At 38.0% G+C, this 26908-nt stretch overlaps 1 protein-coding gene across 4 annotated transcripts; it reads right to left on the bottom strand.

The window, feature by feature from the left end:
- Window positions 1–1415: 1415 nt before the first annotated feature.
- Window positions 1416–26018, bottom strand: spag9a (sperm associated antigen 9a). 4 transcript variants are annotated; one of them, XM_055035215.1, is made up of 31 exons: window positions 25532–26018; window positions 22010–22130; window positions 19110–19180; window positions 18939–19027; window positions 18685–18835; window positions 15620–15706; window positions 14792–14927; window positions 13938–14031; window positions 13735–13856; window positions 12137–12151; window positions 11836–11893; window positions 11581–11733; window positions 10625–10676; window positions 10405–10535; window positions 10265–10321; window positions 9227–9391; window positions 9021–9150; window positions 8245–8334; window positions 8005–8121; window positions 7746–7923; window positions 7445–7655; window positions 6953–7168; window positions 6711–6827; window positions 6413–6493; window positions 5767–5834; window positions 5467–5615; window positions 5211–5382; window positions 4941–5054; window positions 4043–4219; window positions 3142–3279; window positions 1416–2842 (listed from the first exon to the last, which is right to left on the bottom strand). In XM_055035215.1, exons 1-31 carry the CDS (start codon window positions 25829–25831, stop codon window positions 2724–2726), a joined length of 3879 nt encoding a protein of 1292 aa, XP_054891190.1. In that variant the 5' UTR covers window positions 25832–26018; the 3' UTR covers window positions 1416–2723. The 4 variants fall into 4 exon arrangements, with proteins under 4 accessions (XP_054891190.1, XP_054891191.1, XP_054891192.1 ...); XM_055035216.1 differs by having other exon boundaries at window positions 7746–7920; XM_055035217.1 differs by lacking the exon at window positions 12137–12151.
- Window positions 26019–26908: the final 890 nt, after the last annotated feature.

Genomic DNA, 26908 nt, shown 5'->3' with positions numbered 1-26908 from the left:
ACAGCGGAAACACTGAACAGACTGAATGTTCCCATGGTGCCCCATTTCTAAGGCCTGCTGATTAGGCAGACTGCAGTCAGAGGACAGGAAGGTATTTTCACAGCAGGCAGGTGAAGGTAGCACTGACCACCTGCCTGTCTGAGTCAATGCAAAGCTCCATTTGTTTCATGTTTGGGCAGGCCACATTTCTGCCAGACTGAATCATTAGAGACGAAATGTTACAACTTGAAAAACAGAAACGATTGTTGTTTTTAGCCTGAAATATCTAAAATCACTCTTGCAGCTGCAATATTAGGAATTATTACATAGCACAAACTAATTTTCACTGTTACATTTCATTCTCATGTTTCTGTCTTTAAAGCTGAATACAGTGGGTGCTTTTTTTTTTTTTTTTTTCCATGTAGAAAATGAAATGAGTTGATCCTATCCAGCCTCCCAGCTGTAATTCAGTCTGTCATCCAGGCTCAGAATCCCTCGCCTGCGTGACGTCAGACAGCTATTGTGTGCCTGTTTGCGGCATCGTTGTCGGCTCATGTGTGGCAAAAGAGGATGAGGGTGGGTGGGAGGTGGGCTCTGCACTGTGATGTCAGGGAGTTGATTATGTGTGGAGACGCTGCATCGACACAAGCTTGACAGCCTCCTACTGGCTGAGAGGAAACTGACTTGTTTTCTGTGTGCACCATGAAGAGGATGTCCAGAAAAAAATGATGCTCTGTCTGAGTTTGCTTTATTATTTCAGGTTATACAGACAAATTTTTGGAAAAATAGGTATGCTCTATATGTGGAAATCATATTCCAGTATTCTGGTTAATGACCATTCAGGCTTATATTTAACCTTGTGGTCAGGGTTGAGTAAACAGCTACTCTTTGTGATCCTTAAAGGGTGAAAAGTTGTAAACTTTTTACCTGTCGAGTCATTGGAAACAATGCATGCTGTCTTGGAAAAAATAGCTAAGCTTATACTGCCCTCCTCTGGATGAAACCATGTTACAGTTCTAAAACGGCACTCAGGTTCTGACAAGATGTTTAAAAAGCTATTGTGATTTTTTTTTTTCTTGCAGAAGCATAATTTGACATGGAAAAATCTGCTGGGAAACAAGATGTTATGGATTGCTAGCAAAAAGTTAAACATTGTGATGAACTTGAAATGAAATATATCCTTATTTTTTAAAAGGCGACAGAATTTATGTTTCCATCAATTAAAGTTAGTCATTTATGTCCTGGAGCAGCAGTGTTTAACGGGGGAAATATCTAACACCCATTGAATCATTGTTCAAGCGAAGTTGTAAGAGCTTAACTGCTTTTTTTTTTTTTAAGAGAATGGAAAATTTGGCACAAATCTACGAGCGTAAGATCTCGATCCAAACTCACACCCAGAACTTCACAGATTCAAAACAACACAAACACACACCTGCTCACATTAATCTAATTTATTTAACCATTATTAACAATCATGTAAACTCATTGGACTATTTTGTTCACAATAGCCTCCTATGATATTTTGTTCATGTAGAAAGTTACATTCTGAGTCCAAACGGGCTCCTTAACAGAGGAGAAAATAAATACCGGAATGGCACACGCACAATATAAAGTTACTGCTATCAAATGGACTTGGTGTCAGACTTGGCCCGGCTGTATTGATATGAAAACAAATTAAAACATCTGCAATCATAGAGCCATCCTGCTATCATATTACAGTCACCCTTTAAAAACACTCTTTATGGAAGTGTCTCCCAAATGAACATAAAAAATAAGCAACAAATATGAAAATTGCCTTGCAGACCTCCAATACAGGAACAAATAAAAAATAAAAAAAATAGATGGATGGGGAGATTCTAGTGTTGTGTGGTCACATGAATAAAACTTAAAACCTATTAACTCATAAAAATAAAAATGTCCCTTTGTCTTCTTCCATCATTTGGTTACTGTGACGTCCCTGAAAAAAACATTTGAACGTTTTGTTTTGTTTTTTCTCTTCACAAAAGACAGTAAATTACATTACTTACACTCATATCCCCCAGATTGCAGGTGACTAACATTTAACATTTTAAAGTGCCAATGAGCTGACGCAAGCAGGAAGCACTGAGCTGATATTTATTTTTTTCCACCAACGGGACGGAGGTTTGACTCTAACATGGTCAAATAGATTTTAGTGAGGATACAGGACTTCCTTATGCTAACTAATGCTAACCTGGTTCTTCTATTCACAGAAAAACCTCACCAAAGTGCAGGGATGTCTTTTTTTTTTTTTTTTGTGGCAACCTGGATTTTAGAATTTAAATTGTAAACTGATCTCTGGAACAATGTTTTATCCTTTTACTTTTTACTCTGACAATGCAGAAAACTACGAAAATATCCCTTTAATCTTTCATAGACGAATCCTTTTAGGTAAACATTAACATGATCAGTCCAATCATGCCTAGTGTGATCTTCTTCTTCTTCTTCTACACCAGCATTTCCAACATGCAACCCAGCAGCAGGGGGCATTTGGACGGTTTCCATGTGTTAACATAACATATTACATATTTCAAATTTATGAGGAATAAAATGGTACAAAACACTGAATAAAAATAATTAGTTTTTTTTTTTTTTTTGTAATTGTTTTGTTTTTTTTTTATAAAGAAGTTGTCTAGTCAGGCAGAGAGGACAGTGGAAAAACTCAAAGCAGGACATGCGGGCTTGCTGGACGGCCCCGCGGCTTATGCAGCAATCTGCAATGTTTTTCAGTCGTGAGGGGTCGCGACCTGCCAGACGATGAGGTGGCTTCGCTCGGCCTTGGCGGGCGCCACCGGCTGGCTGCCAGACTGCTCAGACAAACCGTCCAGCTCGCTGCCTTCATCGCCTGCGGAGGAAGATGATGAGTCAGATAAACAATGTTTTGTCACGGTAAACAGGCGGGACGTCAGCTGTAGTGTTTTTACTTTAAATTTGTTTCTTTACTGTGTACAAAAATCTAAGACACCCCTCGTAAAATGCCCGGATGTGGGGATGGTAAACAAATGAATGAATGACAAATAGTTTACAGACATTTTCTACATATAATGAGACATATTACTGGACAAGACACCAGAGAAGCACCAGGCGTTACAGTAGAGGTTTGCACATTTAAGAGTCGCTGTGTTTGCAGTGTGCTGGACCCACCGATTCTAAAATCAATGTAACCTTCTCCTCCGCTCATGACCAGGAATGTTTTGGGCTCAGAATTTGCCGAGTCTGAGGATTCGGATGGAGGATCATCAGAACCTGAATCTGCACTGCCTGGAGGTGGCATCGCTTGACCTGGGACAGAAAGATAAATAAAAATAAATAAATAAATAAAATAAAACAAAGGTTTGATTTCTTACATGCACAATTGCAAATATAATTCCTGTCATTAAATGAAAACTACAGCTCTGAAAATAATTTTTCTTAACTTTTCTGTTGCTACTTACTATGTAATTCTGGTCAAAGCAAAATTTTGCACTTAAATTTCAGCTAGAAAATATGACATCACTAAAACTAATGAAACTCTTAATAAACTTGAAATAAGACATAGCGAACAAGTAACTTTTCAGCTAGATGTAGGAGTGAGAGCTTGTTTTAAATCAATAATTTACTTATAACAATACAATTTTCCAAGCTGTGAATTAATCTGCCAGTGGAACAAGTACTTTTTCACCAATGTTAAGAAATTATTGAACAAGCTCATATATCTAGCTGAAAACTTCCTTTTAAGTTAGTTTCATTTAAGATATTTATTTATTTAGCACTAGAAAATAGACATAAATACTTATGAAAATGTTTTTATGTTTGTTTTACAGGGCAAACAAAGCTGTTTTACTTCATCGCTTAAAAGGCAAAGCAAGTTTATTGTTTATTTATGTAGCATTGTTCATACACAAAGCAATCCAAAGTGCCTTAGAGGACATCAAAGGAAAGACAAATAAAACAGAACCCACAAAGAATAAGCATAGAAGAAAAAATATGTTACAATATAAATATTCACGCCTGACATTACAGCCTTTTCTTACCAACATTTGCCTCGTCAGCCCTCGACTCTCACCTGGAACTGTGACAAAGAACTTCACCGCATCCCGATGTCCGTGGAAGCAGAGCTGGGCGTGGGCCATGGAGCAGTACGGCACGAAGCTGCACGGCATGGCGCCTTCTGAGCACTCATCACTGTAAACCCGGACAGCACTGCCAGGGCGATTTGGCACTATACCTGTGGTCTTATTAGCTGTAGCGGGAAGAGAGGAAGATGTTAATAAAACCTGCAGATGTAAACAATGTGTGTATTCTGAAAAAGATTGTCTAATAAAAGGACCTTGTTGAAGTGAACATGACAAAAATCCAGCAATTTAGAGAGCAGTGTCCATGGCCACGAAAGTTTTTTTTCTAATTGTGATCAGAATTTCAATCATTTCTGCCCTGCCTGTCCTTGTTTCAGATGAAATATATACAAGAGGCAGGCAAGGAGAATAAACATAGTGGCTGGAAAAGCAGGAAGTGAAGGAGAAATCATGTTGGTATCCAGGTCTAATGAAGCTCAACTCTTGATACACATTGTTTATATCCTGTATAATTATATTTCTGCTTTTTGAGTATATTTTAAAAATTACAGCATATTTTATGTGCCTCACTTGCAGAGCTATGTAGGTGTGTTTTTGCATTAGCGAGCATGCATTTTACTGGAATACCAAATGAATGTTGTTGTTTTTTACAATAGGTACAGAAACTATTTTGCCTTCTACATGTGATTCACTCTGCAAGAACTGCTTACATATTCCCAGTAGTTGTGTGACAGGGCAGCTAAAACGCTGCTTCTTAACGGATAAGATGCTCAAAGCAAACTGCTAAGTTTATAAAGCAAAATTTGGCAAAATCAGGCAATTTTGGTGCTGGATGCAAATGTTTTCGGTCTAATTCAATGATGATGTTGTTATGAATGTTTGTGGTACCTTCAGATAATGGGATGGAGATGATGACTCCATTTCCTGTCCCCACCCACAGTCGGTTGCAGGAAACCACCAGAGCTGTAATTCTCACAAAAGAGAAGCCCAGTTTACCGGTACCTGGAATGGAAGTGAGAAGAAGAACCAGTTCAGGACTGCCTAAAAACACACAGGTGGTAAACTGTAATAACAGTGATAACCGAGCCATAAACATGATCTCAGATAACGTTTATATGGCTTTATGTAACGAATCTGGGTTGTAAGCAACATTCATACCCAGCATTTTGCTGACGTAAGGCTCGATGTCCACGTCTTGCAGGTGCTGGTAGGTGTGGGCGTGAAACAAGCGCAGCGTTGAATCCAGTCGGATGGACACCCAGATGCCGTCTCCCACCCAAGCCAGTTGGCGCACCTGACTCTCTTTCCGAGGATGAGCATCAAAAGATTTCTGAAAATGAAAAGAAAAAAAAAATAGCAATGAATGTCAAGCATTACAGACCTTTTGCTAACAGGGTTCATTGAACTGCGGTACCTCTATCCTCATGGCTTTGGGCTGGATGACGTAGATCTTATTTCTGTAGCCACACCACACCTTGTCATGGACAACCGTCATGCAGCGGATAGAGTGATGCGGCCGCCCCAAATCCAACAGGTGGTAGTTGGTCAGATCCCACTGACCGTCTAGAAACAGCAAAAAATAGAGCATAAAAACTGAATCATCATTATGAGCCTTTGTAGTTTTAGAAAAGAAAATTGTAAAAGAAATAAATTCCACATGATCCAAAGATAAAACTAATGTTAACTCTTCAGATGCTGAATGTTACACACTTACCAGCTCCTCTGTGGAAAATTGCTAATGTCCCATCAGCCAAAGCTACCAGGACCCTCCCTTTAACATGCCTGCAACAAGAAAATTATATAATTTAGAGAGATCTCTTGTATGTTGGTGTACTCGACACGATTATTGGCACTTCTGGAATAAAGCCTTAAAATAAGTTGATATTTAATCATCGTACCAATATTTACAAAAAAGAAGATCCACCATATCTTGATCATATTTCAAAGAAGGAAAACAATCTGGACTACTAGTGAGAATCACATTAGTGGTTTTACAAAAGGAAAAAAAAATACTTTTTTAAAGTTGGGATTGTTCAGCATTTAATCAATGTAGCGATATTAAATATCGCTAGCATATTTAAAAAAAAAATATATATATATATATATATATATTTTTTTTTAAATATGCTAGTAGATTACACAACTTCAGTAAAAGACTCATTTCATAGAATGCTTTTTCTTCTTCCTGTTCCCTTTCTACTCATGCATATTAACTGTTGTGAGAGAATGCATTTGTAATTTAAAGATAAAATTGGTTTAATTGAGTGAATAAACTGATAGATTAATTGATTGGTACATCATCAGAGGTACCAATAACTGTGGATATTCTGTATGTGTGGCAGATCTGACACTGTACTTACACAATACCGAGGATGGAGTCTTTGAGCTTGATGGCATGAAGACACTTTTTCCATCGGGCCACAGATGAGTGGACATACAGGCTTTCAGGAGGAACAGAGAGATGAATTTAAGACTCTAGTGGTGGCTTTTGAAATATAAATAAATAATTTAGGTTATAAATCATTTAAATCATCAGATTCTGCATTTATTATTAAAGTGTCATAACTTCCTTTCAAAAAACGTTCTCATTAATGGAGGCGTCGCCCTTTCATTTCAGCTAAACAAACAGCGCCCTCTGGTGTGGGCTCCAGTGCTCACCATCCGTTCTGAGCTCCCAGCCACATGGTTGGAAGAGCGCTGCTCATCCTCAGGACTTCACTATCTGACGTTTCCATGACTTCTGGCAGGGAAGGCTCACCGTCCTGCCCAGAACCCCTAAAGGGAAAGAAATAGGGAAATGTCTCAGCCATAATAATTTACCAATAAATGCTATCAGAGTAAATCCTATTATTTTACCCTCTGTCTGAAGTCCCAACCTTTTCAGAGCTGATCATTCTCACCTCTGTGATTCTGCAGGACAGGAGTCAGTGGGCCCCACCCCCAGAGGGTCTGTAAACACGTGTTCAGTGTAAATCCCCGGCTGGTTTGGATCTGCTCCCTGATCCTCCTCTCCTTCTTCACCAACACCAGCGTTGGCCTCCGTCGCTTCTGTTGCCTCTTCGGCAGTAGGGACCCCGTCCTCTGTTGGGCTTGTCTCTCTGGACAACTCAACTGAGGTAAGAGAGAGTTAAATGATTGTTGAAATGTTAGTATTTCAAACTTATGAGTCAAAGACTGATGTCTAGAGATTTATACAACGCAAGTGTTGAAATAGTGACGCTATTGTGTCCCAGCACATGGTTGGAAGTGATCAAAATCAGCTTTACTGAATCTAAAGATGTCACATGCACAGAAACTGTTTTAAAAGTCTTTTTTTTATTCTCTTATTTTGGCTGTGCATAGGTACGCTATGTTCATGTCCCTTTAAAATGCTACATGTACAGCTACCTGAGCCTGAAGTGGCGCTGTACTCCGCTGGCTGCTCATTGACACCTGAGCTCGCTGTCTGAGGAACTGCGGTGACACCTTCAGCTGGCGCCGTCCCATCGCTGCCCGTTGAGCCCATACTGGCCACGCTGCCGGCCAGCGACACCCCGTCCCCTTGACTGGCCTCTGGGTCCTGTGGGATCTCCTCCCCTGCGGGGTAATCTGAATCCAACACACCTGAAAGCAACGCACAAGATTATGATTTTTTTAAACTACTAACATATGTGCTAAATCAAACTGAATATGAAGTGTGAGCCGTTCACCTACCCGGTACGCTAGCAATGCAAATCACATGTGTGTTGCAGGCATAGAAGCTTTCAAGCAGCTCAGTGGGCTGGGTGGCATCCACCACCATGACTTTAGTGGAGGAACTGGTGCTCATGCACACCCACACACGACTGGACATCTCGTCCTGTACGGTCGGCTCCTTCTCCCCTTTCTCCTGCTTTTCAACGCAATCAAATAAAAATAAACCAACACTCATCTCTCATTTAAACATCTCATTAAACTTCTATGAACTCCTCACCTTGTTCTCCTGCTCCAGCTGGTCCAGGCTGCTCTGGGAACCCTTTATCTGCTTCAATGCCTCTAAGGAGGAAACCATCCGACCCCCAGACAGGTTGACCCCTGCAGCGCACCACAGCTGACGAACAGAGAGAGAGTTAGTTAAAAATATCTTTTCAGAAAAAAAAAAAAAAATCACACACCAACAGTCTTTAAATTTGCTGTTTGAAGTTCTATGTTTTCAAACTCTTCACTTGTTTACCTTCATAGAAACATCTTTCTGGTCCAAAGGTCGCAGGTAGACTGGGACAGGTAAGTTCATTTTGTTTTCCATCTGCCCTCCATTTGCAACCTGGAGAAACAAAACCAGGGAGAAGAAACCAAACGTGCGTGAGTAAGAATCATGAAGAGTAGTTTGACAAAAATATAAGCATGAGCATCAACTGAAGAGACTAATGTTAAAATCTAGAACATGAATCAAAAATTAAGGCAATGAGATGAAAACATTTTAAACAGATACAAAAAGATGAGATGCAACAAAATGGATGACAATCAGTCTTACTTGTGTCAACACTGCCTTGAACAATATTCATACTTGAACTTTTTCATATTTTATCATTTTAGACCCACAATTTTTCACCTATTTTACTAGGACCTTTAAGTTTGATATATCAACACAAGGTTGCAAATTATTATTTTTTTTTTTTTACTAATATAAAAAAAGGGCATCCATTGCTATTCCATATCCAACTTGGAATCTGTGGAAAACTTAAAAAGGGATGTTCACATATTCATCCAATATGACTTATTTTGAGTGATTTTGCAAAGTATTTACTCAGGGCATCTACGTACAGATCCACACCACACTTTTCAGATTTATATCTGACAAAAAAACAAAAAAAAATCTGTATATCCCTTTTTTTCTTCTTGACATTTTTCTTACTAAAACAACCTAAAATAAAATCTCAGTAATGTGCATTGCAATTACAACGTCACAAATCTGCTTAAAAAATGAAAGCCCGTGTCAACATTTTGCACCTTGTGTTTGCCTGGCAGGCTCCATCCATGCACAGTAACCCGGCCGTCCTCTTTCTGCATGTGGGCCTTAACCTGTCGGTACTGGGCTTTCTTCTTCTCCTTGTGTGAAGGTGAGCTGCACTGCTCCGTTCTACATAAATGTAGAGAAACATCGTTAGCCAACAGGTTCGCTGTATTCATGCGCTCCATGTCATTTCATCACTCACCCTTCATTCATAAAGTCAAATATCTTGGACTTCTCAGTTGGGAACTGTGAGAAGGTGCTGCTCCTCTTCACCAGGCTGCCCGGGGAGTTGTACTTTAATTTGGACGGATCCTCGACGGTCTTCATGGCCGAGGAGCTGGAGGAGGAGCTAAACAGTCTGCTGAAGCTGCAGGGGGTGAGGTTACAGAAAGCCGAGAGGGAAACAAAGCAAACAGGAGTGCAGGGGAAGAGCAAGGCAGGGGTCACCAACCGGACAGTACAGGAGCACCAACATTTGCTGTACCACGACAAACAAGGAAGCATGCTAGGAGTTTTAGTATAAAACACTTTCAATGATATCCTTATACAGTTGAATTTACAATAACACATCCAAATAATGATTATTTCCAAATTTGGGTCAACTGTTTTAAAAAAAAAAAATCTAATTGAAACACATCAGATGTAACTGACTGTGCATCAAGTCGCATTCTGATTAAATAACTAAATAAAATAAAGCATCCAACATATCTGCTGAAGACTTTTAGGTCCTTGTGGAACTACTCCTCATAATACTAAATAATACAGCTAATGATCTCTTTAAAAAGATCTATATATAAAGCAGAAATGGTCTTATTATGGAGTCATGAACGGGAATTTTAAGCAAGAAGCATTTGCATATGTGGGCTACCTGCAGCTTCCTGTGAGCAGACAGAATAGAAAAAACATCAAAAGGCACAAAGCAGGCAGGAGATAAGAAAGATCCAGGAACACAAGGAGAGTCTTCTCTAAGAAGTTAGTAACATCAGCAACCAAACATTGCAATCACTTTGGATAAAGATACATTTAAAACTCAGGAACAGTTTTTTGCCAGTAAAGGGAAGTTTAACAAGGTTCAACAAGGTCAAATCCTCTTTACCTAATGCTGCCCATTCAAAACCAAATCCAGAAAAGAAAAGAACAGATGTATGGGTTTAAAGTAAAGTTAGCTTGAAAAAAAAAAAGGTTTTCTGAGTAAAGTCATGAGAAAAGTATGTAATGAAGCACATTTAGAAAAACTCACAACTGCCAGATGCTCGATTTCTTTTTTTCTGCGAGTGTCGGATTTTCTCTTGAAGCCCTGCAGGAGAAGACATTATGACTATTGTGTTGGCTGATGTCTACAGACGCACAATTAAAACTATGTGCAGTTATTTTAGTGACCTGATCATCTCCGTCCACCTCACAGCTTCCTGGAGCTCCATCAGCCGCTCCTTGTACTGATTTCTCTCCATCAACACTCTGGCCATTTCCACCCTGGTGAAGCGCTTCCTCTGAGCTGTTGGAACCTCACTCTGTGGCAGAGCATGACAGAAATACAGTCTTTATCTTTGGGACAAAAGCAAGAACATCTACAGTGTAGATGAAAGTAAAAGATACTCACATCTTCTTCATCTTTGTTTTTCTGCTTCACTTCCTCTATTTCCTGTCGCACCCTGGAAAAGATCAATTACTTCACTTAACTATATGTACTAGAAATATTTAGCTGTTTATTAGTTTGTGGTTCTAAAGAGCTATGATCAAAAACTAACACTGTTGTCATAGGCTAATATCTAAATCACAAGAAAGACTAATGCTTCACGAGTCTTCATGGGTGATATGCTATCCTCATATTGTCTTCAGGTATTATTTGGTTTTATAAAATCTGTCATATTTTTCAATGCACCACCAGAGAAATATAATTTCTTTAACACACAATAACAAAGAAATTGAAGTGAATTTATTGGTGCAATTGTAGTATTTATTCAGCTTAAATCAGCTGAGTCAAAAAAATACCTTCAGCTGCAGCAGCAGAGCAAGAGGAGATAAGAGACCAAAGTTTGGTTGACATTAATCAGATTCTAAAGCAAAGTAGAGTCAGGTCTCTAAAGTTTTTGTGGCTTTCCTGTCACATTGTTTCCTTTGTTGCCTCGTATGCTAGCACAGAATAACAAGTGATGTGCGCGTAAAGGTGAGAAAAACAATGGCAAGGGGAGGTTTGGACATTAAGTCTTGATATGTTTTTGAAGCATCTGACTCATTCTTTATCCAGGGGTAAAATTCACACTGTTCTGCTGTGTCATTACTTTGCAATGATATGGCCAATTCATCTTTATGTTTATTTTCAGATTACAACATCAACTGATGTCTGGGAATTATTTTTCTCTGCTCCTAAGGGGTCAAATAATAATTAGACAACAATATTTGATAAGCTTATCCTGCATTTCAAAACTTGGCAGAAATGTAGGGGTACAGAGCTGAGCTACAGTTCAAAGTTCATGAATATATTAATTGGAGACATAACAGTTCTGGCAGCTATATAAGTAACCAACATGTTACTTATATAGCTTTATAACTTACTTTTTCAGTTCATCCTCCAACTCTCTGTTTTTCTCCTCCATCTTGTTTTTTGCCAGCACCAAAGCCTCCATCTCTCCCTGCAGCACGTCTTTCTCACAAGTCAACTCATCCACTTTCAGAATCAAGTCTTTATTAACTACATTCAGAGCATTCCTGAAAAAAAAAAAAAAAAAAAACAGCTAAAATGTAGTTATTGCACAGGTAAATTTAAGTAAATTCAAACACTCAAGTGTTTTTGTTTTTTTGCATACTCACTTTGTCTCAAGCAGCTGTGAATTTTCCTGGATTAGATTCTCAACTTCGCGACCCATTCCTGAACAGAAGAGAGAGCAACACTCATGTTCCAGGAGACATTAAATTGGTTTTGAAAATTAACATTTATCTAAAGTACTAAGATTTTAGCACTACAACTACAAAATGCAAGCTAATATTAACAAACACAGAAAAACTCTACTGGAATATCTGCTACATTCACAAAACAACAATGACACTCAGCAGCACAGCACAGGTCACATGACTGACTGGAGAGAAATGGACAGAGCAGGTGAGGTCTTACCAATCAAACTAAGGTCTGAGAAAACCATGCAATCCGAGTCAGGCAGAAGAGTAAGAAAGAGAGAAAGAGAGAGATAGAGAAATGGAGAAAAGCATGAGACAGTGAAATGACCAAAATGATGAAGGAGCCAGAGCTAAATCTGTAGCAGCAGACCCCACAAGCCATAAAGGAAGAGCTGCTTCCAAATCTCTCAGGCTGGTTACATTTGATTATTAAGGCACCAGAAGACAGGAATAAAAATACGAGGATAAAAATATACGGCTATCGCTGAGAACAGAAAGGATTCAACTCCATCGTTCATGCAGGAAACCTTGTAAAAAAAAAAAAAAAAAGCCGAAGAATAAACCGTGTTTTACTAATGCCAGCTAACATAATGAAAATGAAGGTTTGAGATATACCAATGGTGCATATGATAAAGGGTGACTAAAGAGGAGAAGTCAAGGGGGCATGACAGAAAACTGTAAATTAGAGGAAAATGCTGAGATTATACACACCAGAGTACTCCACTGGGATTATGGATAAAAGGCAGAGAATGGGATACAGGAGAGAGAGAGGTGATGTTACCATGGATATAGGGCTGAGGGAGAATATAACAGCTGGACCAGAGCACACAGTGGGGAACAGAAGTGTGGAGCAGGTGAAACTGGCCACTACTAGCTATATTATGCTGCAGCTGGTGGTTTATTTTGTCACAAAACATGGAAACCAATATCTGTATATATTGTTATTTCTTGCCACAGACCAACTTAAAGAAATGCGTCATTCTGAAGAGGAATGAGTCAGATTAAGCATCATTGATAAGCATAAATATCAAGAAATTTCCAGCAAATATTTCTAAGTGACTCCACAAAATCTTTGATTTTTATTGCAAAAAATAACAAAAACAATCACAAAATCCAGGATGGACTGATAATAATTATAAGCAGGTAGACCCAATTCAAGAACTAGATCAATTCTAGGTATCAGTAGAATGGGTCGAATGCATGTGCAGGCCACACTTTTCAGATGTTTATTTGAAATTAAAATGTAATTTTTTTTTTCATTTCCCCTCCACTTCACAGTTTGTCACTGCTTTCATTTGTTCTACATGAAAGAAAATGAAACACAGATGGTTTGTGGATGTAAAGTGACAAAATGTTCAAGGTATAAATACTTTCCTAAAGCACTGCAGTAAAGTTAAACAGATTAACAGTAGCAATAAAATGTTAATGCCAAATTATATAACTGTTCTGAAGTACATGGCAAAGTTAAAGGTAGGTCAAAGTCACTCATTGTGATGGTAAAGCGTAAAAAATCCAGGTCACCTTTTCTTCTTAATATGTGTGAAAGACAAACAAATAGAACAGTGTGAAACATTTAATTTTGACGACTCAGAAACCACACAAAATGTGAATGCTGTTTACATTCTTTCTTTGACCATGGTGTAGCATTTCACATAGCACCCAAAAACTGAAAATGAAGCTTCATTAGACAAATGTGAATATTACAAGATAAAAGCAATCACTTTTAAATCCAAACATTTCATAGCAGCTTTTTTCATACAAATCAGTTGGAATACCCCCAGGAATGGTTTCTGTTCAAATGTAGTTTTAACTCACCCAGCAGGTCGGCTCCTTCATCTACGTCTCCTATGAGCCCCGTGCCTGCAGACGACAGCTCCTCAAACAAGGAGTCTGTGTTTCGGTCAAATGCCAGGTTTTCGATACCTTTCGTGGGAGTGCTGGAAGAGTAGCCGTAATGACAAGATTCTGTTTTAGAGCATAGAGAAAACTTGATGCAAGCCAAGCGCCTGTTGCTCTACCTGCAGGGTTTGTAAGCAATCAGATCCATGTCCAGCTCTGGTGTGGACTCAATAATGTCCTGCACCTCTGAGTTTTCCTCATTGTCAGGCAAACCTACACGAGACAGAGAGCAAACACAACTAAGAGAAGTTAGAGAACAAGACGTCTTGTTGAAAACTAAAAGGTTTATATCTGGGAGTAAAGAAAAACATTTTTATATATTAAGTTTGAAGGCGTGTGCCATAGTATGTGTCCTAGATAGGTCAACTATCTAGAAAAGCGGTCATTAAATAGTTAAGTAGTTTTATGTGATTTGATGAAGATGTGACATATTAATACAAAACAGTGCATAATTCTGAATATATAAAATGTTCAACAATTTGTCTGCAAATAAGATCTTTAAAAAAGAGCACAGTCCAATTTAATCTGATGTTTTTTACAGTGTATCTGTGTAAAACTAAACCCACAGCTTCCAAACACAGCAGCAATTGAATGGGGAAGATTAAAGTGTATTCATATGTTACAATGGCCCAGTCAAAGCCCAAACCTAAATGTAACTGCAACATATGATCTCCATTCAATGTGAGTGAGCTTCAGCTAGATTTTAAGAAAAGTGGTGAAAATGTTTGTCAAAGATGTGCAAAGTCTTGCTAGGAAAGACATGCTTTACAACAAAAGGTGCTTCTACAGAATATTAATTAGCGGAACTGAAATCCAAACCACCTTTCTCAAAGTTTTGCATGTAAAAAACATGCATCAATTTGCATCAGATTTTATTTTGGTTCCCCATTTCATTGGCAAATCAGATAGAATCTGAATAAAATACTTTGAAGTTAAACAACAACTGAATGATGCACTGGATGTAAGAGCGTACCGACTGATATGGATCTGGTTCCTGGTGCAACCTGGACCTCTGTACTCTTATTGTCCCCGTCTTCTCTCTCTATGTCTGCAAGCATGGTTGATCTCGGTGTTGCCAGTTTGGAGCCAGCGATGTTTGACAGTTCATCCTTTTATGTAATAGGCAATTAGTTAGATACAGAAAAATTTTAAGGATCTAAATAAAATGGCAAATTAAGCCAAATATTATAAAATGAAAAGTCACATTCAGGTCACAAAACACACAGAACAAACAGATAAAATACAAAGTTGACAAACCACTACAGACTGTGGAGGGCTTAGCACAACATCCATGAACAGCTACACAGAAGGGATTTACACAGCAGGATGAATCTACACGACATTAATCCAGGGAGGATCATAAACTAAAAGCTGCTTCCAAAGAAATCTTTTACAAAACTACAACATTAGGAGGCACAGAGCACAGAGCAAGATTTAAAGGTTTGCGATTGTACAGCGCCATGATGGTTAATGAACACGAATGAAGCACAAGCATAAAGCAACCAAAATCCAAAACTTGCGCCTTTTCAACTGAAATGAAAAGAGGCCAGATGCAACCAGGCTGTTGTTGGCATTAACACGTAAATAATTAAGCAGTTCCTATATGTGGATGTTGGTTTTGCCTTCAGACAGAGGCATGGTTGCATGTGGCGCTGCACAGCACAGGGGGTCTCTGAAGTGAGGTTCTCTAAGTGATGCAACTCTTTGGAAAAAGATGAAACTACAGAAGACACGCATGCAAACAATGAACTGTGGTATCAGCAGCCAGAGTGCCGGCCGGCACAGACACTCGTCCAACTACCTTGCAGTCGTCTGCCAGTGATTTTCCCCAAGCAGGGTCCTGCGCACTCTTACCCTCCCTTTCCTTTTGGGGGTCGACAAAGTCCAACTGCTTGCAGGAGGGGGGGGAAGAGTAAGAATGAAGCTTGTATGTGCAGAAGCAGTTCAGCAGAAATGAATAGTGTGCATGACGATGAAGTGAATGGAAAGCCTGTGGTCACTGAAGTGGAAAACCTCTGTTTGGCTCAGAGGAGACTGAGTGTTTTGAGATGATCTCAAAAAATCTAACTCAGTTTAAAAATGTAAAGAGCAAAACAATGAGACAACAAAAACACTATTTTTTTTACAACAGTAAAATTGATTGTTGAAGTTGTTTGTGTCATAAAAATATCTTTCACTAATCTTTCATTTAATAGCTGTATTTGTGTAGCTCAGCTACTAATGATTGTTCAACAGAAACATCTTTACTCAGCTCGTCTCTCACTTTTCCTCAGCGTATTACCGCAAATAAAGCACATAAATTATTTAAATTAGAAAAGTATAGAATTAGAAAAAGCCATTTGAAACACAAATTGACCTAAAAATGATTTCTGTATTTTCCTTCGTCATCATCAAGTTACAGTAATTCTTACGTGCAACAATTTTGTCCAATCTGCACTCTGAAACCACAGACCTGAAAAATGACACATATTACATGCAAAATAATGCATAATCACTTTATTTAAGGGAAGTTAAGATATTTATGGAGAGGGGGGAACTAAACACTAACTTTGGCTGATATTGAAAAACTACCACTTCAGTTTTTATGCTGGGAATTTGCTTCAAATCTTGATTGAGTGTTGAGAAATAAATTTCAGGATTGCATAAAATTACACCTGCAATCAGAACCTTATGTTCAAATATTCTGATTAACCAACAGTTTCCATTTATTCTCATCGTTTCTTCTCATGTTCTCAATACTCTTTAGGTTTCAGGGTCTTGATTCATGTCAGAAAATTATTAGCATTAAAAGTATAAGGGCAGAGAACCTCAAATACAATCATAAAGCTGTAATTGCATTATCATATGTACTGAGAGATTAAATTTGATATATTTTGCAGCTTTACTTGACTGAAATCTCTTTTGAACTGTGTTATAGGTCTGCCTTACAGTGACCTGCTGGCTTCATTTCAATGATCTTATTGTTAGCTCACAGGAAAGTGTTAATGAGGACAGAACAGCTGCAGGATGCTTGCCTTAAAAGGAAACAGTGCTTGAAATCATTCTCAATTCATTGCTTTGCATTAAAGCTTCACAGGCAAAGATATTGCTGTTAGCACTTAATTCAATCATTTATTGAATCACTGTTAACATTAAGGAGACACATTTAATTGCTGTAAAAATATTATCCTTTAAAAGTAAATACTGTAAATGTAAAATTTTTAGATGGAATGAAATGGTTTTATGTAAATAAATGATACTGCAGACAATGACTAACATGCATCTACATGCATGTAATTAAATAAAAAACATATCTTTAGGCTGCGGGAAAAATCTGAGATATAATGAATATGACCAAGCTGTTAAAACAAAAAAGCCATTGTGCATAAAAACAACTCTTTGTGTTTAAAAAAGTCCCAAGATTTTACAATGAACCTCTTCTGAATATATAATAGCCAATCGGATTGCAGCTTTCTCTCTAAGTGAATGGATGTTGACCATGCATCGGCATCGCTCCCATCATGCTTTGCTCTGTAGCGCTAATGCTGCCACCCTCCTGGTCCAAACCGCCACACTCTAACATACTGAGGAAACATATGTGTTCTAATATTACTATTTCCTTGAAACAGAAATGAAATGAAACAGAAACCTAAAGCTTAAAATGAATCCCAGTACATTAATTAAAAATGCTGATACTCGCAAAAAACACACAATGTTGTGGAAAACAATCTGCTCTCTTACGACTTCAGTTTGCTTCTTTGTCAATAATCAAACTAATTTTATAATCAAATATTACTAAGTAATAACAGAATTCTGTATTTACATTAGAGTTTCATTTATTAAGGGAAGAAACTATCCAAACTGTGTGCTTGGAAAGTCAGCAAAGCGAAAGTTCAGAAACTTGGAAACTGAGGCTCCATGTGGACGCTCGGTCCTTGAAGTGGACACTCGGTCCTTGAAGTGGACACTCGGTCCTTGAAGTGGACCCTCGGTCCTTGAAGTGGACACTCGGTCCTTGAAGTGGACGCTCGGTCCTTGAAGTGGACGCTCGGTCCTTGAAGTGGACGCTCGGTCCTTGAAGTGGACACTCGGTCCTTCCAAGTGTTTTGTACAGCTGAATGGTTGCCATGGGAGATTCAAGGATTTCTCAAGCATGCATGAAAGAATCAAGGAAACGCTCCAGGTGTGTTTTTGATGATGAATGACATCAAAACATGAGGTGAAACTCCAAAAAGTTGCTTTAACATAATACTACCCTTTAAATGGAACAAGAAAATAACGATAACATATCTGTAAATGGGAAAAAGCACTTTTTCAGATAAGTGCAAATTATTAGTGAAATAAAACTGTAGTGAAAAAGGTAATAATAATAAACATTTAAGTGACACATTTAATTATCTCCACTGGCCACTAAGGGAGAGGCAGCTTGCATATTCATCAGTGGTTAAAAGAGAGTTTGACAACAGAGGTGGTGTTGTCAGAGGCCAACTAAAACACACACACACAACCCCCATCAAAGACACTCTTATGTTTTTACTGGATCAGAGCCCAAGCTAATAGGTTAAAATGCTTCAGTAGAAAAACCTGGAACAGGCAATATATGTGGTTAAATAACTTAATCAATTTTGTATAATTATGTTTTGATGTGATGTCAGTTTGTTTTTCATAATGTTTCTAATTCAGAAAGACAAACAATGGGCAGAAAGACGGACGATTTCTGGAGCCCAGAACCTGGCATGTGAAGACAAAGGTCCTCGCATGACAGAAAGTCTTTTTCCAAATGTCTTTGTGTATCGGAAGCTTGATGTAGCTGAATAAGACGTGAAACTACTCTCTATGAAAGAATCTCACTAAAATAATCCAGGGAGGAGCGACCAAGACACCCACCTTAAGGCTAGTGTTGGAGCACAGCTGAGCTGAGTCAGCAAACCTCCAGCCCTCTGTGCCTGGCGTCTCCACTCTGGTGTGGGAATCTGGGATTATCACAGACGCTCCACCAGAGGAGGGGAAAATCCCCAAAGAAAGAGGACGTTCTCTCCTGAAGGGATATTTCAAAAAATGGTTTGAGATCACAAAAGACAAAAGAAATGAGACTGATTAAATGTGAACAAGTTCCTAGCCATCAAACCCAAACAACTCACCTGACCCGGCCACCAGTCGTAGACTCTGATGTTTCATTTATCTGCTGCAATTTGATCCTCTCCACATGCTCCATGTAATTATGGATCATCTGTAGAAGTAAAGGCAAAACACTCAGAATATTGATTATTTATTCTATAACATTCCCTTCTCTCCTCTTTCTTTCTCTGTACCTCGGAGTGCCGCTGATGCAGAGAGTTGTATTCCTTCTTCAGTTCCAGCTCTCGCTCTTCCAGCCTGCTGACTGAATAAGACAGAAACACTTTTCAGTTTCATATGGTCATTTTTAAACATGTAAAGCAGGGAGACATGCCAGAAATACATAAAATATCACAATATGTGAAAGAACAAACCAGCACAAAAATAAACTTAAATGATTTTTGAAGCCTGTATGTGATTGTTGACTTGAATGTGTAATATGCTACGTTATAAATCCAAGTTTATAAATACTTTTCACTCATCCAGGCTAACCTTTCAGGAAGCAGAGGGAATATTATTAATGAAAAGAGTTTCAGTGTTGGGTCAACGAACAAAATGGCAAAATACATAATCCCTTGTTAGTGAACCAGCTTTAGACTAAACCGTGCTGTCAGCCGCTGCTGCAGACAGATTTACAGAGTAAAGCCTGAGTACTATCAATTACAGCTGCTCCAGCTGTAACCAAGTTGCCGGATGATGTCTCACTCGAGTGTGGATTTTGACACCAATAGAGAGATTTTATTTAGCTGGTTTGACTCATCAAATCTCAAGAGACAAATAAGGAAGTGAACAGAGATGTCTTATGCAACTTCTTGAGTGAGGATGATAAATTAATGTGGGGGAAAAAAAGTTCTGTTGTTGCTACATTGTACTTTATATTGGACCATCTATAGCTTTGATTTTAACACCTGGTAGCAATGCTGTTTAGTTGGACTTAAGAACAATGAAAATATTTTTTTGTGTGCAAATAAGAAGAAAAATCTGATTACTGTCACTTGCTTCTGCTTGTGGTGCTGATCTCCAGTGGTCATTGGTCAAGAGATAACTGTGATTAGGGGTATTAGGAAAATGCTGTAATGTCTCCCAGCTGAAAAAACTGCTTGGCATGAGAACATTCATCCTGCTCAATAGATCGTTGCTGAGGAGCTAAAGGTCAGAGTTTGAGTTGAAAGCATTTCAAAGGGAGGAGTATATAAATGTAGATTTGTGGCAATAAATATTGCACTGTAAAACAAAAATTTTTACAATCAACTTATTTTCCCTATGTTCAGTGCAACTAAGCAATATATGTAGACAGATATCTGTTTAAACTGTATATCCACCTAAACAGGATATGCAAAAAAAAAAAAAAAAAAAAAACACAGGAAGAAAGGACATGATGTCATTTCCTGCATGTGTAAAAGGTGTTCAGCAGATTTTTTATCATGATGTCACTTACTGGTAAACATGGAGGTGTGTCTATAAATGTAAACATTCTGATTATGATAAATATTAGGAACATATTATTATAATTAGTGTTATTATGTAATTTCCATTTGTGAATTAAAGCAAAACATAAGAAAATGATCAAATGCAGAAACAGAAATTTGCAGGAATATATGCTCTGTGTTTGATTCATTCACATCTGTTCAACAGAATGATCACCTTAACTAATCATATTCAGATAACAATAAGACCAGTGCAATGAGTCTGGCCAGTTCTCTGACACACTGAGATTGTGTTTAATCCTCCACTAACTATTGCCTTATCGACTTCACAGTAGCTGTGGACTATGACTCTAAAAGCAATCGGATCAAGCACTTCAACATGCAGGAACGGATGAATGATTTACCACAGGGAGTGGCAATGATTTAGCTCCAACTCCTGACCAATCAAACTGCGTGTTCACTGATATGACGACATGTATTCTCGCACTCAGTGAGTCAAAGAGAAACATAAATACAAGGATATAGGGAAATAAATGAGCATCTATCCTTTTCGAAGCTCTAAGTGAATGACTCACTTTAACCAGCTCTGCTGCTTTGTGCACAACTAATCCAAAATTTTCCACCAAGACAGAAAGTATTAGCCAAATTCTCCTCTGTCGCTTAATCCAGTGAGATGAGTGGTAATGCACAGCAGTATTATTGGAAATGACACAAATCCCATAATCACATTACCATTTCCCAGCGCAAAGACGAATCTGAAAAGTATGTATCAGGTATTTTAGCTTCATATTCTAATACAGGCCAAATTTACATGGATCGACCGACTTTCAGGTTTTCAACATATTTGAAGTGTTAAGATCCACACAATTTCTGACTGAATGTAAAAGTGAATTATTAATAGGAATTTATGGCAGATTTATAGTTATTAATTTTTTAAATGGTCAATTTTCCATTCTCTGTTTTCCCGTTCCACACTCACCTATACCTACATTATATAGAGACAATCAGCTATAAACAAGCGGATTAAACTGGATGTACGGACAACCAAGTAGTGAGGATTATAATTTATTCTTTTATGAATTATAATTAGGTGGCAGGTACATTTAGGTTTTATGATCAGTGTTCAGGCATTCAGTAGTGAAAGTGTGTAAGGGGTTTGTGAATGCATTTTATCAAACCACCATGAGCTAGGGATAGGCATTTATCATATCGTTTATCAATTATTGTAAAAAATTTCTTATCATGATAATAATTCTGATTTGTTATTGTCATGATAAATATCAGTTATTAATGTTAAATAAAATAAAAATATGAAAGTATGTCCGGAAATGTTATTTTTGCCATTTTGTCCACATTTTCATTTTGAAGAATTAATAAATATGAGTAACTTTGAAAATATTATTAAATGCAGCTATTGTGTGCAGTTTAGTGATATAAAATTACACATTTTTATAGCATTCTTAAGAGGTCTAGTTCAAATCGGAAGGTTTTCAAACGCAGTATTTGTTTATGTGGTGCTACTGTGCCACACAGTCATACAGTTACCTATAATACAAGTAACAAACAGTTTTTGCTAATCATAATCTTTATTGTTGTCATAATAGTACAAAAGATTGTGATAAAATTCTGAGTTCTGAGAATCAGTGTTTGTGTCTGTGTGTGCTTACTCTGGTCTGCATAGTTCTTGATTTTGAGTTCCAGTTGCCGTGAATGAGACTCCATCCGGTCCACATGGTTCTGCAGGTCCTTCTTCTCCTGCTCATGAGTGTCTTCAAATTCAATGAACTTCTACTCAAAACAAACACAGACAAACGCAGAAGGCTCAGTCATACAAACTGGAATTCATTTCAGAGTCATCAAATCTTATCTAGCCTTCACAATTTGAAACAAGTAAAGGTTTTGTTTTGCTTTTTAGCAGCAACGCCACTGTTACATAGGATCATCAAGATTATAAGGAACCATTAACTGTTTCTATACTAAATGATTTAGAAATGTCTGAGTTATAGATAATATATTTCCGTTTTTCTGGTCCCCTTTGGGCAGAGTCCCTGATGGGAAAATATGTGGTATCTGCATACATCCACTTCCTGTCCAGCCAAGGAAGCCAAGACCCTGATGTCGCTCTCCTTCTTCCTGTTGGCACACAGCTCTTCCTTTGCTTTGAATAACAAATACTGAAACAGCCTTGCACTTAGAATAAATGCAAAGTTAAAACAATGCCTTCATTAAATGTCAATTGCTTTAAAAATAAATGTGTTTATTACATATCTAAAGTAAAAATTTTGTACTATCAATAACAGCACAACTCTGATCTTAAACAGCTACTAAAGCTAACTTGGAAGGAAAATCAAATCCATAATCTCACTGCTGATTCAGTGACAAAGTTATGAACTGGGATGCATTATTTGTTCTGCTGGCTAGATCCCTGAACGTACACAAAATCAATTACTTTTATCTAGTAATTAATTTATATCACTTAATTTTACCTCTGTGTCTTTTAACACATTTGTGTATAAGAGAAAATAAATTGAGAATAACATTAAATAAGAGCTAATCATGCTGTAAAGGCCAGTAAAAGACTGTTTGTGGAAGCTTACTTTTCTGACGTTACTACGTCATGAATTAAAATTACATGCTAAAAATAAATTAGGTTCATCTAGAAGCAGCGTCCTTCTTCTAGTGGGCTCTTGTCTGCTGACGCTTAAAACCAAAACAGTAAGACAATAGGAAAAAGGAAAAAAAAATGAAGGATGTTTCTAATTTGACAAAGGATCACATGACCTGGAAGTAACCAGCAGGCTGGACGGGTCCCTTCCCATTCACTCTACCACAGAGAAATTAAGCACAAACACAAAATCACCATCAATAATCTAAAAAAAGCATCTTTTTTATTATTTTAAACCATTTGTGTTAGGACTGAATTTATTGTCTGTGTGTGTTTGTGTCTCATGTCTCCCTGCTTCTGTTAGCTAGCGTGTGTTGCATTCTGGGACAGCTTCCCCACTGTGGCAGAGCCGTGGGCCAAAGACACAAACTGTGACAGACGCTCCGACTCGCATCACATCGACGTTTATGCAACACTGTGGCTCATTGCAAACACCATAAACAAACACGAGCACAAGTTGGGAATTAGAATATTTAAAACAAATGACGAGTATGCACGTGTATCCTGCCAGTGTGCTGTAACGAAAAGGAGCTTGCATGAAATGCATAGGCTATTTCACTTTTTTTTTTACAATATAGGCTTCATCACAGCAGCCTTCAAAGAGCTTTCCAAATCCCTGAAAAGGAATGTGATTGTATCTATGTGATGGTTCTACTAAAGCTTTTAGATTAGAATGATGGAAGACAAAAGACAGCGATTACAAAATCAAGGTTTGCATGATGGAAGCTCAAAAATGATAAAAAGCGTCACACCAGCAGTTGAAGAAGCAGCATTTTACTACATAACTCAAACACCACAAGCAGAGATCATTGATTTCAACTCTTAATAATGTAATAGTATAATAAAAACAATAAAAATATAGCTTGCAACCACTGCTGAAGAAAGGAAAGCATTAGGCTGGGAAGAGCCTAACGCTTATCAATTGATGCAATAATCATCAATTGATATTCTGAAATAACACTGTTAGCAGGTTATAGCTTAACCACAGATAACCATCTCTACTGTAGCTTCATACCTTCTTTTTTGTCATTTTGCAACCCACTTTTGATTTCTGTAGTTGCCTTCAATAGGAGTTTGGCTCCTGCTTTGACAGTGTACAATATAAAGTAATTCCCTATATTCTCCTCATAGTTTGTGTACAGATGTGTGGTCATACAACTCTAATAAATAATAGGACTATTTTTTCCATAATTCTTTAAAATAGAACTACTCAGCTAAAATAAATGCATATTTGTTCACATATTAGTGTGAATTGACATTAGAAAAAGATGAAATAGAAGCAGGCAAAAATGTGTGAACATATGCATTTAACATTTGCATTGTTTTCTTAGCATTTTTTCAGACCTTACAACTGCTTTTTTACACCATTATGTTTCAAATTACTAATTTTAGGGAGAATTACCATATCAACTGGCAATGTTTCTAAGTATTTGATCCTGAATGAACTCTGAGGTTAGACAAGTTGTCTCCCTGCCATGTTTTCCGAGTTTGCCCACACATTCACTGTTAAGCTGCCTGTGTATGTATTAGTGTGCAGAGTCAGACTATATGTAGAAGCACCCAAACTACTCACAACTGATTGTGAAGATCATGTGAATATATAAATAGATAAAATTCAAACAAGAAAAAATCTTAAATGACATTATGTTATTTGTAATTGATTTAATAAACATTTACAAAATTAGTGCATCTTTTAGTAGATTAATTTAAATTGCATTTTTTTCTCTATAGTGTTTCACTTATGACTGAAGTGTAGCCAGTTACTGTTCGCAACTCAGTCTTATATTTGACATTAGGAATTATGCTTTTTTTTTATTTAAGAATACGTAAACTATAAAGGTTCATTGTACTTACTTTCATCATCCTGAAAGCAGAACTTAAAAATATATAATGCTCAAAAATGTAAAACTAAACAGTCAGTATCATTTTTATTCTTACCCCAGCTGAAAGTAATTCAGCTTTGTGCTAATTATACCAGCAATAAATGCCTTCCTTTTGTTTTTTGACTATTTAAAAACCCACCTAACATTAGTGATGATTAGGTAAATTCATATCAACAGCTGCATGTTGTTTATGCCTATCTGTTTTAGGCATTTAGACGTGCACCAATAAAGGAGAGTGAGGGCCCAAATCGCTGAGTCACGTTACCTGCTCCTTCATTCTGGGGACTCAGACGTGACTTCACTACCTGATGCAATGACTAAGCTCGAATATTACAAGTGTATCTGAAAGAAGGCTGAGCCTACATTGCTTTTTGGGATGTGCTTGTGTACTACATAGAGACTAGTGTGTTATTGCACTCACTCCTTCACCAGAAAACACGTCGACTATAACTACTGGGTTTGCTGTTGGTCTTGTTTACATCCTCAGGGAGCTCTGTGGATGCTGCCACGCCACGTGGATTCACCACTCAGGGATGCTGGGAGGAGAATGCACCTCAGGCGGCTCTCGCTAACCTCCACAAAGACAACAGCTTATTTTTGTTTGTTTGTTTGTTTCGTGCCCCCTCTCCCTTTCAGCCCACCTCCTCCGCGTGTTTCCTCAGCGCTTTCTCCCGCTCGTACTGGGTGATGAGCTGCTCGTTGTCCTCCTTCAGCAGCTCCAGCTCCACTTCGTGCTCCTGGTTCTCCGCGAACACCGAGTCCAGGTTCTCCAGGACGGCCACCACCAGCGGCATCAGCTCCTTCACCACGTCCTCGTCGTACTTCCCGATGAGCCTCTCGAACTCGCGGTAGATGGAGCTGGCCAGGCCCGAGACCCGCTCCGACATCATCGCAGATGTCCCCGGGTCGTCCTGGTACACAACTCCGTCTTCCAGCTCCATTTTTAGTCCTTTTTCCCTTACAGCAAAAAGGACCGGCCGGTGTGGGGTTTTGTCCGCGTTACCCCGCCACTATGAACGCATATATCCCCTAAATTAAGATACGTTTTCGTTAAATAAACGGACACATTTGTAACGGCGTACGGACATATAAGCTACGTGGATATCTTCCTATTTATTCCTAGCTCGTCTCGTGCTGCCTTCGGGTGCTCTCCGAAAGTTTGGGCTTCCAGTTCATCCTTCGATAAACACCACAACGTTAGTCATTTATAAATTGGTATAAACGATTTTTCTAAAACTTGTTAATACCAAAAAATATAACTTTATTTCTCTCATGTGTTTATTTTCTTTTTGGATCGGGTGAATTTTTTTTTATTATTATTTATTTGTGCAATACGGTTGTAATCGGAGCAGTGACACACCTAATTTGAGATTTTATGTCCACGTTCGAAGGTCTGAATTACAACATTTCCAACGATCTTTGAATCCACCGTCCAACAGCTGAGTCTTTGACTGGATCACGTGATGACGTCACATCATGCTACAAACGTAGATCATTTGCGGTGACAAACTTGTGCTCAGACCTCGTCGATTTTTATTGTAAAAAAAAAAAAAACTAGTATAAAAGTATTATTATTATTTTTCTTTTTATTATTATTATCTTTTACTTTTTTCTCATAAACTGGAAACGTATGGAAAGTGCTAATACAATCAAAACATTACAGAAACCTGTAACTAAAAGTTATTTTCTATTACTACTCACCAGATTAATTGACGATGGCATGTTGAACAATAGATATTTAATCTCTTAGAATAGGATAGTATAAAATTATCCTTCATTGTCCCTTTGTGTGTCATCAGTAGTTCCAGCCAAATGCACTTACACAGATACAGGTATCAATAAAAATAAGAGACACTGCACAGTATGGTCAAATATGCAGCACAGGAAAAACCCCTACTTGTGAAAAATAGTGGAAAGAAAATCATGTTTTACTGCCAGCATGACATTGTTTTGGAAATGCTGTTTTTTTAAAGAAACACATCATAAAACTGTTAATTTTATACTTTTTGTTAAGTGAC

Source organism: Poeciliopsis prolifica, unplaced genomic scaffold (genome assembly GCF_027474105.1).
Source record: "Poeciliopsis prolifica strain line A6 unplaced genomic scaffold, Auburn_PproV2 SCAFFOLD010, whole genome shotgun sequence".
NCBI lineage: Eukaryota > Metazoa > Chordata > Actinopteri > Cyprinodontiformes > Poeciliidae > Poeciliopsis > Poeciliopsis prolifica.
This window is presented reverse-complemented; position numbering and strand designations above follow the sequence as displayed.

Excerpts from the sequence above, each read along its gene's own strand:
- spag9a (XM_055035215.1), bottom strand. The coding sequence starts at position 25,831 with ATGGAGCTGGAAGACGGAGTTGTGTACCAGGACGACCCGGGGACATCT. Across the intron at positions 19,028-19,109 it reads TGCATCAGCGGCACTCCGAG|ATGATCCATAATTACATGGA; the intron begins GTACAGAGAAAG and ends TTACTTCTACAG. Across the intron at positions 8,122-8,244 it reads AGAAAGATGTTTCTATGAAG|CTGTGGTGCGCTGCAGGGGT; the intron begins GTAAACAAGTGA and ends TCTGTTCGTCAG.